This window comes from Tauraco erythrolophus, chromosome 11 (assembly GCF_009769465.1).
Source record: "Tauraco erythrolophus isolate bTauEry1 chromosome 11, bTauEry1.pri, whole genome shotgun sequence".
NCBI lineage: Eukaryota > Metazoa > Chordata > Aves > Musophagiformes > Musophagidae > Tauraco > Tauraco erythrolophus.
The window spans coordinates 17710150-17722166 of NC_141475.1; the positions used below are offsets into that span (position 1 = coordinate 17710150).

General features: G+C 42.0%; 1 protein-coding gene across 1 annotated transcript in view; it reads right to left on the reverse strand.

Moving 5' to 3' along the window:
* LPP (LIM domain containing preferred translocation partner in lipoma) overlaps nucleotides 1-12017 on the reverse strand; it is a 348054-nt gene that overhangs the window by 74826 nt on the left and 261211 nt on the right. Inside the window, exon 9 of the mRNA XM_086618391.1 lies at nucleotides 792-915. Within this exon, the coding sequence (XP_086474517.1) occupies nucleotides 792-915 (124 nt within the window). The remainder of the gene's footprint in view (nucleotides 1-791; nucleotides 916-12017) is intronic.

The window sequence follows — 12017 nt, forward strand, 5'->3', positions numbered from 1 at the left end:
TGGGTATCTCCAGTCTTCAGTTGGTTCGACTACAGCAGTTTGTTTCTTAACAACACTATCACCCAAGCCTGAAAGAAACTAGGCGTACACACCAGATGCATCAAATGCGCCCAAGGCTCTTGGCTTTAACGCAGAGTTCAAAGGTCATATCACCTGTCTTTTATATAAAGGCAAGATAAAGATTCTGCACCTGTGGATGCTTGAGATAATTCTGTTCTATACCACTTACAAGGAAATCAGCCGCTTATCTTTTTCCAGGCAAGGAAGATGACATGGTTGATTTGTCTTCCTCGTACTTGTTGGACCCAGTTCTGGGCTAACAGGTCCCCACATAAACCCAACCTGATTGACTCAAAGTGGATTTCCTTTCAACCCATGCCAGCATACAGAAAATGAAAATCTATGCCTTGGGAGCAGAACGCGTTTACAGTGCTAGGTTTTTTGCAGCTGCAATGAGAAGGGATGGGGCAGGTGGGCAAGACAGTGCATCGCACCTGAATTCAGCCTGGTAGCCTCGAAGCTGGGAACAGATGGTGTGAAAATGAACCAGACACTTAAAAATTCAACTTTATCACCAGAAAGACTATAAACATACAGCAAGTGAGCATGAGATTTATGCTGAAATTACAGAGGAATTCCTATGGATGATTACACTTCCAGCTCAAGCATGGAAAGCAAATCCATCAATACGAATGTCACTACATTAACAGTGCAGCTGTCTGACCGCCCTGTTACCAAACCTGGTAAAGACAGAAAAGGGCTATGGACACTTGTGACATGGCACTGCTCACCAAAGTAGTCATCAGAGGGAGGATTCTCCATGTCATACAGCATTTTCTTTGTCAGATGTTCCAGCTCATCCTCAGGCCTGAAGGCAGGAGTGCTTGATGCGGGTCCAGAGCTTGGATACCCACTCTGAAAAAAAAAAAGGACAGTCTGTGATGTGGCATAAAAGCATTCGCTCACATTACGAGGGTCTACTGGCTGTTCAGTGTTGAACTTCATTCTTTGTCTTATTTTTGCTTTTTTTAAAACGCAAGGGATTCATGCAAGTAAACATCTCACTTAATGTAATGAAAACGGACTCCTAAAAACAACCAGTGAAGTGCTATATATCCTCCTAGAATGAGAAGCATTCTGTGCCTCATAATTAGGTGTCTACTGGGTAGCACATAATAACAAATAAAGGAGAAAATTATTCCAGGGATAACTTGATACAAACATTTTCCAACACTGAAAAAGGCTTTGGAAGCATTTCAGTTTGGATTTGGCAAAAGCTTCCATCACTTAACAACGCAATATAAAAGATGCTAGAACAATCATTCCTACAGTGGTGGAGTATATGGACAAAGACAGATAATCCCGAGCTGCTAGTTATGTTCTTTTCTTGTTTGTCTTGACACAAATCCTGCTGTTAACATTAGTGAGAGCAGGAGCTGGTCCACAGATTTTTAGTGCTAGGGATAAAAAGGTTTTAATATGTGCTTAGAAACGGAGACCTCTTGGCCTTCGTATGCCAACAGCTGGCATACAGTATTTGCAGTCTGTCTCAGCGAGTCTTCTCCCTGGAAAACAGCAGAAGCACGGGCATATTTTGAGAAGCACAGAAATAGTCTCATGCTTAGAAGTTTCTTAGAAGAAGCTAAGTTTGGTGTCCATAATAAGAAACTCGGTCATTTCAGGATTCAAAAATGCCGACATCAGCTTTCCTTATGTGCACTGTTTTCTTGAAAGACATGCATGCAAAACCTAACTTATTTATGAAATGCAGCATTCCAGCAAAGCAAATGATTTCATAGATTAATTGCTCCCTTCATCAAGGATTGGACCTTAGATATGAAACTTCTAAGCCTTAGTCTGGTATTTCTCCATACTCCATACCTACTTAAATGAGAAGAAAAGGTAAAATCACTGGAGAAAAAATACACTGGCCACTTCTATCTGGCTTATAGAGACTACATCTGACATGATGAATTTTTATTGAGCCAGGCATGTTCAAGAGAGAACAGCAGCTTTAAAGCACTGCAAGAGAATTAACTAAATGGTTTCACGCTTTTTTCTTTCAGGCGAGAAGGAGATTTCAAATGAGACATCAATCAATGCAGAGAAGGTCTCAGAACAGTGCTTAGCTATAATACTTCAATCATCCACTCCCAGAAACCAAATACTTGCATGTTCCTGACCTTGTCATATTTATTTTTCTAGGGCCTGTGCTATGCTGTAAGCCATCACCTGCCTCGCCCGTTGACCTGATGTATCTCACAGGTGCTGCACCCATGAGCGCAGCAGCACGACTGCGCTCCCTGGCAGCGCTGGATTTGCCATGCACACCACGTTCGGCAGTGGCACCCGCTGCCTGTCCGCCACTTGCTCTCAGAGTAGCAGCAGTGCACAAGGGAGATGGGTGGCACGGTCTCCTGGAAGAAAGGGCACCTGGAATAAGCCCCAGGCTGGATGAATTTCCGTGGAGGGCTGAGCAAGGTCTATTTGCTGTAGGTTCAGCCTCCCTGACTAAGAATACAGATTGGACCTTCCATACAGTCAGGTTTTCCCAGAGATGTTTTCTTTTTCTGCTCAGAGATTTTTTTCTGAGCAATATTCAAGGATTTTGTGCATTTGTCCAGGATTTCTAGATGCCTAGTGGTTGTTCTGAGGAAGCTGTTGAACATCTGGAAATCCTGAATGTCCACATACAGCTCAGTAAACTCTATTGTACAAACGTAATCGTGCTGATGTGTTTGGGTTACCACAACTTATTTTTTCGTACGTGGAGACAGGCCTGTATGATGCACAGGACTTGCGTTTGCTTTCTAAGTCGTGTACATGTCATTTCTGTGGGATATAACATTTTAGTGGGGATAAGGCCACTCATATGACTAGGAGTTTCAGAGCCAGCTACTTGACCCAGCACACTCAGATGCCCTTGGCCAGTGCTTTGTGGCTGTTTTTAGAAGGCTAGTTGACAACTATTTCATTAGAAATAATAAACAGCATAACCCTAAAAAAAAAAAGGTTTATTAATAAGCCAATTAAAGGTGCCAAACATAAAGCATTTAATCTTGGAACAATCTATTTTTTCCCTTTGCTCTCTTGTTCCTAAGAGCTCATCATGAATCTTGCCTGAACATATATTTTAACACAGCAAGTGCAGCCAAGGATTTATTAGCTAGAGAAATCAACCTGGCAACTCAGCCTCTTAAAATATTATTCCATCTATTGTACCTATTTCAGTTTCCATGCAGAAAGGAATGACCACTGCCACCCCATCGACTGAGACTCCTTCCCCAGACTTTACACAGAGAAGACAGCACAACATGAAGCTGATGATAGCCCCCATCCCTGTATTTCCTTAGCAAACACCAGTGCAGCATGAATGCATGGAAGTGTCGTGCTCCAGCCTTTCTGCTGGGCTCTGTCCACACATAATCTGAAACGCTGCTTTTACCCTCGGGCCTTATAATATAAATGGACCAAACCAGAAGGCAGGAGCTGCTGTCTGTTCACAGAAAAGGGAAGCAAGATGCACGGAGCTGAAGCAATTTGCTCATCATCACACGTGGGCTCTAAGGTCAAGACAGAACCTGCAGCCAAGCTGCTGTGAGCCCCACGTCTTCAGCTTCACATACAGCCCGGCGGGGCCAGACTCAGCCTTGCAGACCTACACCGGCCACTCTTCAACCCAAAGCCACAGCATCTGCAGGCCATCACCTGCCAGGCTTCAGCAGGACACCCTGGGCAGGAGGTGCATTAAGCCTCTCTCTCTTCCACGCTGGCTTCCCACACCTCCCAGTCAAGGGGGCCTGCTCATGCTCGCTTCAGTAAGGGCTTGGGCTGTGCCATTTAAAACAAAAGACCGAAATCTGCAGATGTTCAGCTCTGACTTTCTCTGGTTTTGGAGCCCACATTGCCTTGCGCACACAACAAATAGGCTGCTCTCGTATTTTATCTACATCGCACTTTTCCAAACCAGGCAGATTTCTTATCCAGTACCCAATGTCAGCAAAAATAACAAATACCAACCACAATGTTATGAGGCACTTTAGCTTATTTTGACTAAAATGCTATGCCTTTTTAACCAACATTTAAGCAGCACTAGGCACATCTTTTTCCTCTTCGCATGGCACATGCTGACTATGTGCCTCCAGGAAAATGCATTTCATGCATATGAACATGCTGTTGAGTTTGCTGGGACATGCACGCACACAAACATAGAGAAAAAAGTGTATCCTTAGTCCAATCTAAAATGCTTGTTTCAGCAAAATAGTTTCCTTCCTCCTCCTTTGTTAGGTCAGGGTAAAAATATAACTCTGGTTTTCCTTACAAAACAGAGTTGTGATGTAGTTGTTTATTAAACTTCCTCTATTTTCTCCTGATCTGTACAATGATCAAGGCTGTCTAGAAATCCAATTTTCTGTCTGATCTACCACAGTTATCTTCATTCATTCTCTTTTCTCCACGATGCCTCAATGTGCACAAATATATATTTCTGAGCTACAGACAGGTCAAAGCTGAGGCCAAATTGTAACACAGCCTCCCAAATCCTCTGAGCATCACACTGTCTCTTCCCAGCAACATCAAGGATGATAAACTGACCCATGAAAATGGAAAAGAGCCTTGGTCAGCAAAAAGCCAGCAGGAGGGACCATGGCTTAGGAGCAGGAGTACCTGAATCCAACTCTTGCTACTGTCATCAAATACCAAGCAACCTCTGGGAAGAGCATGACGATTGCCATCACATATGCAGATACAAATGCATTCATGAATAAACTGTCCTGTATGCTTAGTTAATGGGATGTCTAGGAAAATGCCAGCATTCCCAGGGTTAAACCCTGTGGCAGAAAATATCTTCGTGCTACAAATGAAAGGAAGTGAGTTAATCGCTTGTGCTACTCTCAAAGTGCTGCAACAACATCTGGCTCATCTTCCTCATTAAAGTTCAGTTCCTAAAAAGCCAGGTCAAAAGAAGCAGTCGTGTGGAATCACTGCACAATTGTTTTGGTACACCAAGTTGATACTTGTTTCAGCACTTCTCTGCTACTCCAGACCTCACTGGTAATCAGTTGTCTCTGATGTAAAGGCTGACCAGAAAAGGGAGCTCTGCAGTCAGTGCGGTGCAGTCACCAACATGAATCTTCCCCATCCACACATAAATTTTTATCCAAACAGGTAAAAACCACAGTGCAAAATCTGCAAAGACATCTGAAGATGATGCTGTGATGAATGCACCATCATTCAGGGTGCACTGCATGTGGTCGTTTTTCTTGTCCATTTGCAAATGCTGTAGAAGAAGCTTCTTCTCTCTGAGAGAAAATAACTTCAATTATGTGTTCCCAATTACAGAAACGTGGAAATTATCTTCTTTTCAGAAGGTAGAATTAGCTCAATTTGGAATTGAAAGGCAGCCAGAAACATCTTTCACTGATACTTACTTTCCCTTTCATTTTTTTTCTTGCTCATCTGCATAAAGTTAGCACTTTCCTTTCACTTCACTCACCAAAACTGATCATCAGTTAAATAAACAGTTAAATAACATCGCAGCACGTTTTTTATTCAATGGCCTGACAAAGACCATACTTTTTCATTTAAGTTATTGACTGTCCAAACAATCCCAAACTTTCAGACCAAAAAAATCCAGCATGGTGCCACATCTCTCATGAGTTGAGCTCCCAAAGAAATATCAAGATTGCCTGCAGCTGTAATTCAGTTTCTAATTAAGGCCAACTGATCTCTCTTACAGAGGAGATGCACTGGAAAAAAAAAAAAATTAATTCCTGATTTATTTTCCCAGCAAAACATTACAGCTGCCAGAGTACATATAGATTCCTGGAAAGATGATTCTGCCTAGATTCCCTGTGACATGCACATTCCTGGGTTTACTTCTGGCCAGAGAATAATTCATCAAGATCATTTGACGAAGCTGCCCTGCATGAGGAGCAACTGACCGACAGCCAGTGACCTCCTGCCCATACCAGCAGCCCGAAATCACAAGTCTTTGGGCAGGCAGGAGCGAGGTCTCGTGTGGGACATGCTGGAGCAGGACAAGCCATTGGTTCCTTCGCTGCCTACCTGTCCTACCACCACTTCCCGCAGCAAACCAGCAATCCAGAACAGGCAGTTCTGGCAGCAGCACTCTCATTTGTTAAACACTGGCTTGCTTTGAAATAGGACAGTTTTGTAACTACTTCAAAGCTCCAGAGGATATTTTTCTTTATTTTTAAACTTCATTATTGTAACTGTATCCTCACTTAGCTATCCATGCACGTTCCCAGTCCTATTCTAATCCTGCTAAGCTCTTAGTTTCAACAATTTCTTGTGACAGTAAGTTACACTGAATCTGAGCAATAATAATAGTAAAAAAAAATATTTTTCTCTGTTTTAACTTCACAGCCTGCAATTTTGCCCAAAAATCTTTTTCACACACTGTGAAACTGGGATGCAGACAGGCGGAAGAGGAGGTATCTTGTCTGATAGCTTTAAAAGGAAGACAATAGAGCCAGAATGCAAAATCATTAAATAGTTGAGAAGTTCCCAGGACTTCTGAAAATCAGGCTGCTCATACAAACGTCTGTTTCGACTCTCTGGAGCCCAGGTTTTAGCTTATAGTCATGAAAACAAAATCTTGGTCTCTGTGTATTGATACTGAATTCAATAGGATCACCGCACATGCACCCTAATTACTCTGCAAAATGTGTTTAACAATATTTCTCTCTTAATTAATCAGTGCCTGCAAAGCTCTCAAAGCTTCTGTGATGTAAGTGACTACACAGAGTGTTTTATTAATCATCAAGCCCAGCAATAAATGAGCATGACTGTTTTGTTCTTGGATTGTTTGTATTCTATTACATGTAAACAGATTAAGTAGCTTTTCTTGCTATTCTTCATGTTCTCACTAACGTTTTCAATGTGGAAGGGCTGGTTATTTTTGCCAGGTGTTATAAAAGTTGGATAATCTGTAAACACTGCTATCTGCTGCTTGCTTCTGCACTGAGCATGACTGTGTTAAATGACTGCTTCCTCTTCTATTATGGAGAGTCATTGTTTCTGCCAGACACTGTGGTTTGTTTATGTATTCAGGGTTAACAGGAGACGAGCTAGATTTTTATGGAGCAACTTCAGCCATTTCTCATTAGAAAAATCAAACCAAACAGATTGTCCTGGTTTCACTGGGATAGAACCATAGAATCAATTTTCTGTCCAGAAAAGCTACATTTCTAAAGTAAGGGGCATTTTGAAGCAGACTGCAGCACCCGATTGGTGAGAACAAAGTTGGTAAGACACCTTCTTTTAGTTTGTAGCCAGCCATGGTATGCAGGCATCCATAGTGATCAAGGACTTTTCAGCTTGTTTTTGGTAACAACCTGGATGTCCAAGCACCTGGGGAGGAGTATGGCCAGGGTGATTGACACCTAAATTGGCAAATAGATTTTCCATACCATGTTCATGCCATGCTTACTACTAATTGGAAAGTTTGTTGAGGATAGCCTCTCTTTCTCAATGGTCACTGTCCATGGAGGGTCTCATCCATCATTCTGCTTCTGAGGCCTACTCTCTCTTCCAAGATTGTGGTTTCAGGATTTCCCTGCTCTGGAATCACTAGCTGGGAATGGGACGGATATTACTCAAGGGGTGGTGAGCAATTGCACTGTACATCACTGTCTCTCTCTATATTATTATCATCATCATCATTGTTTCTTATTTTATTTTATTTTATTTTATTTTATTTTATTTTATTTTATTTTATTTTATTTTATTTTATTTTATTTTTATTATTAAATAGTTCTATCTCAATCCATGGTTCTATCTCATCTTCCTTTTCCCGATTCCCCTTCTTGAGTGGGGAGGGGTCACTGGGTAATAGAACAGCTGGCTACTGTTTAGCCCTGGGTACAGGCTAAACGTAGACACAGATCTCCAAGTAATAAATATTTGACATGTTATCTCAGGAAACAGTAGATTTAAACTGTATTTCAAATAGGAACACCTATAAAATACTACATTTTAATGCTGCTTAAATGTATATACAGAAACAAGTGCAGCAGTGCCTGATCTTGCCTGAGGCCTCTTGGCCCCAGCATTACACAAATACACTTCACTTGTCAAGGCTTATCTCACATGAAAAGGGGAGCAGGGTGTTTTGTTTTGTTTTCCTATTAACCTCACTTACTTTGGTAACAGACATTTTAGGCACTTTAAATAAAAGCTAGAACTCAAGGCACAAACTGGATGGTACTACTGAGAGGGAAAATGAGGCATGACCATTATACCAATATATGGACAAAGAGATTGCTTCATTTTAGCCCCATGTGTTTGGCTGGAAGAGCTTGGTCTGCTTCACAAAATTACATCAGGAGGTCCTATGCTTACTCATCTATTTGTTTCAAGATTGAAGGCTTTATTCTGCTCTAAGCTGCTTTCCCGTCCACATCTCTCTGGGCTCAGAGTCAAGCACTTTCTTACTCTCATGTATCATCACCAGCAGCAAAGACCCCATAGGCTGCTTATGAATTCTCTTCTTTGTGTCATAACACCGTTGATTTCCAGGGCTGCCTTCAAAACATTAATTAATTAAGCATTATATTTACTACTATCAGCAGGTCAAAATCTGCATTTCAGAGTAGGAGCCACAAGCATCCATATGAGATGAGTCTCCAAGCCTTAATCTCAAGATGTGTAGGGACTTGCTGTAGATGGGTTTGAATTTGCTTCCTGTCATCTTGGCTATACATCTTGGGGTCCATAGTGTCATCTAGGGCTTCTTGCCTGGGGAGATGATGAGCCTCAAGACCTGTACAGAGCTCCCTTGTGTAAATCCGAGGCAGCGCTACTGAAAGACAGAGCTGTGAGGGACTCTGGTCACAGCGAGTGGCACTCCAAAGCAGGGTTCATAGTGTCCCCACCAACTGAGCTGTATCACCATCTTATAGGGGGGCACACCTAATAAAAACGGGAATGCTCCGATATTCATACTGATGAAAAGAAATGTGTTTGCTCACACAGTACACAACTAGTCCAGATGATTCACTGCCACAATAAAACGATCCAAAAAAAAAAGCACCTTCCTTCCGAAACCCATCCTTCCAGAAGTAGCCCTAAAACACAAGGAAATAATTGAGTTTTGTCCGTTCTGAAGTTTTTCACTTTCAAAGCAATTCATAAACGCAGAGCTCAACCATTTTCACAGATGATGAAAAATGACACTGCACAATGAGCTTACATACATCTCTGGTGCAGTGCCTTCTCCGGCGGACCACGGCAATGAGGGAGCTCACCGCCATTCACCACGCGGTGCTGGGGGTTGGATGGGTGTTTGTGCCATAAGCACCACCTGCCCTGCGGTTCAGGTTCGTCGCCTATTGAAAAAATCGGCTGTCCCAGCTGCAGTGCCTTATCAGGTAACAAAAACAGAAGTGCTGGGGCATCATTTGTTTCAAAAGAAAAATAAATCTCACAATTTTAGTGGTACTAATTTTGCATGTGAAACTTGCATTCATACTGTATTAACAGTTTAAATATAGCCTTCTTGCCAGATGCCTGAATATGCTAAAAAAGATACTTAAAATATGCAAATTGGGTTTCTGTTTTAATACACAAAGAAACTTATAATCACATCACTTTCCATCACCAAGACAGGTTTCAATCTAAGCTTTTTTCATGTGAAAACTATAACAGCAAACAAATGGTTAACGAAATGTGTTTAAACCACTATCTGTAGTCTCACTATTAGTCACCTGTGACATGGGCCATTACACTTCCCAGGACACCGGTGACTTAAATGAAGACTACACATTTTGCTTAACATTAAAAGATTATACATATAAATTACAGTAAAAAAAGCGTCACAGACTGGAGCGGGTGCTTGGTTCAGCATCCATAGCATTGGAGGGCAGGATTCCTGAGTTTTATCCTCAGCAATATTCTTAACCAGTCTGATCCTGCACCCTGCTGTTATAAACACTGTTCATAATGCTTGGTTGTCTCAAGAGAGTTTGAGAGTCTCAATGAACTCGCGATTACAAAATGTTTTGAGATCCTTGAATGAAAGATGCTGAATCAGTGCAAATTGTGACTATTATTAATTATCTTTGGTAGGCAAAGTTGTGCCTCCTTCCATTCACATGTGCCTACGTTTTGTCTTTTAAGATTATAACATCTTCAAAACAAACACTGGTCTCCTAACATGCCTCTCAGTGGTTTTGTTGTATGAATAAAAGTGATAAGAATATTAGAGAAAACAATAGTGTGGCAAAAGCAAATTACATTCCTGCTGGACTCAGAAATTTCTTCCTTATCTCAGGACTGCAAGATTTCTCCATTTTACTCATGTTCTGATCCCAGAATCACCCGTTCTCTTTTCCTCATGTAGCTGCTTTCCCCCCAAGCGCTTTGCTGTTTTTCTTTTAGCTTTGCACAGGCCGTGTTTGTTCAAGTGGTTACTGGAGGGTCTCAACCCCTTTTAACAAAATGAGTACAAGTTCCTTTGGAAAGCAGATGGGGAGCTTCAAATACATCAGAGAGTGTAAGCGCTGAGTACGATCCTTCATTTGACTTTCAGTCTCTCAGGTGACTGAGTCAGGGGAAAGGAGGCAGAAACTTAACAGAGAGTCCAGACATCTGGATTCTGCCCAGGCCATCCACTGTGCTTGCCCCTCACCTGAGGCGTGCTTCAAGAATGACACCTTTTCTAGCGATGCAAGAGAAAAGAGGATTTGCAAATAATAATCAGAGGATTGCTGCTCTTCAAAGTCAGAGGGTAAGCTCATTTGCTTACACCTCAAGGACTTCTGGTGAAAGACTGTATAGAAGAGTAGTAGAATGGTACTGACACAGCTCAAGACAATACATAAGCAGTAAAGATCAGAGTTTATCCTCTAATTTCTGCCTCAACTATAGCACCTCTGTATTTTATACCATCTCTACGGATGGTTTTGTTGCTGAATTGCTTTATACACCTTTAAGACTGAAGCTTTACTGCATTTAAAACAATTAATTCTCTTCATGAAAAGACCTCTGCAGGTATCTCTTAGTTGCCTGAATCTCAGCTCAGCCATCTAACATCATGCCAAGTACCATTTGCAAGGAAGTGTTATTTAATTCCTGAGAAGCAATCGCCCAGTCTGTCAGTGTTGAGGCTCACAGTAGCTCACACATACCACCTCCATCAGCAAGCCCTGGCCTCTCTGTTATCTCCAGCCCAAGCTAGGACAGTGGTCTCTTCACAAAATTACCAGACGTTGATCATAACGACTGGTGATTAAAAAGTTTAAGATCCCTCTCACCTTTTGTGAAATGGAAGCGTCCACCAAAAAGCAGGTGGTTTGCTGGCAGTCCTAACGCTACTTGCCCACATTAGAGTCCGGGCAAGTGCCTGGCAGCAAGCTTGTGGTGCAGCCCGCACTCACAAGGCATGAGCTGTACTTACAGGTGCTACTGTGATGCTGAGCACTGTCAGGCAGAGGATATGACACATTGGAAGTAAGGAAAAAGGTGGTGAAATTAAACAGCGCTGTTAGGAGCAGAGGGAGTAATATACAAGAAAAGAAGGAGAGAGTAAAGGGCTGCAGCCTCCAGTGAATGTCATCTTGATAGTCTAAGCACCGCTGCTTTAGAAGAGACTTGTACATGTTTCATTATCAATTACCTCAGGATAATCAGAAATAATGTTTTCAGAACAAAGCAGTGCCAAATTCTATACTGCACTTGGGGGAAGAAGGCCAGGGTAAATGCCCGTCATCTAGATTATCATTTATTTCACCCAATGTACTTACAAAAACGATCTCTCATTTGGCTCACAGCAGTAGAAATTTTTCAAAAAAGCCATAATTCTCCTGTAATACAGTCCAGGGCAGTTAAGTATTACTCAGATAAAAGCTCCAAGTCTCCCCTGAAATACCGTTCCTGCTCAGGAATTTCCACAATCAGAGGGAAGTGGGAGCTGAGAAACGGGCAGCAAGAGGAGCAGAATGATTTTCCCTCAGAGAGAACCACAGCCTGAGGACCCAGCATGTCCCACCTGGTGG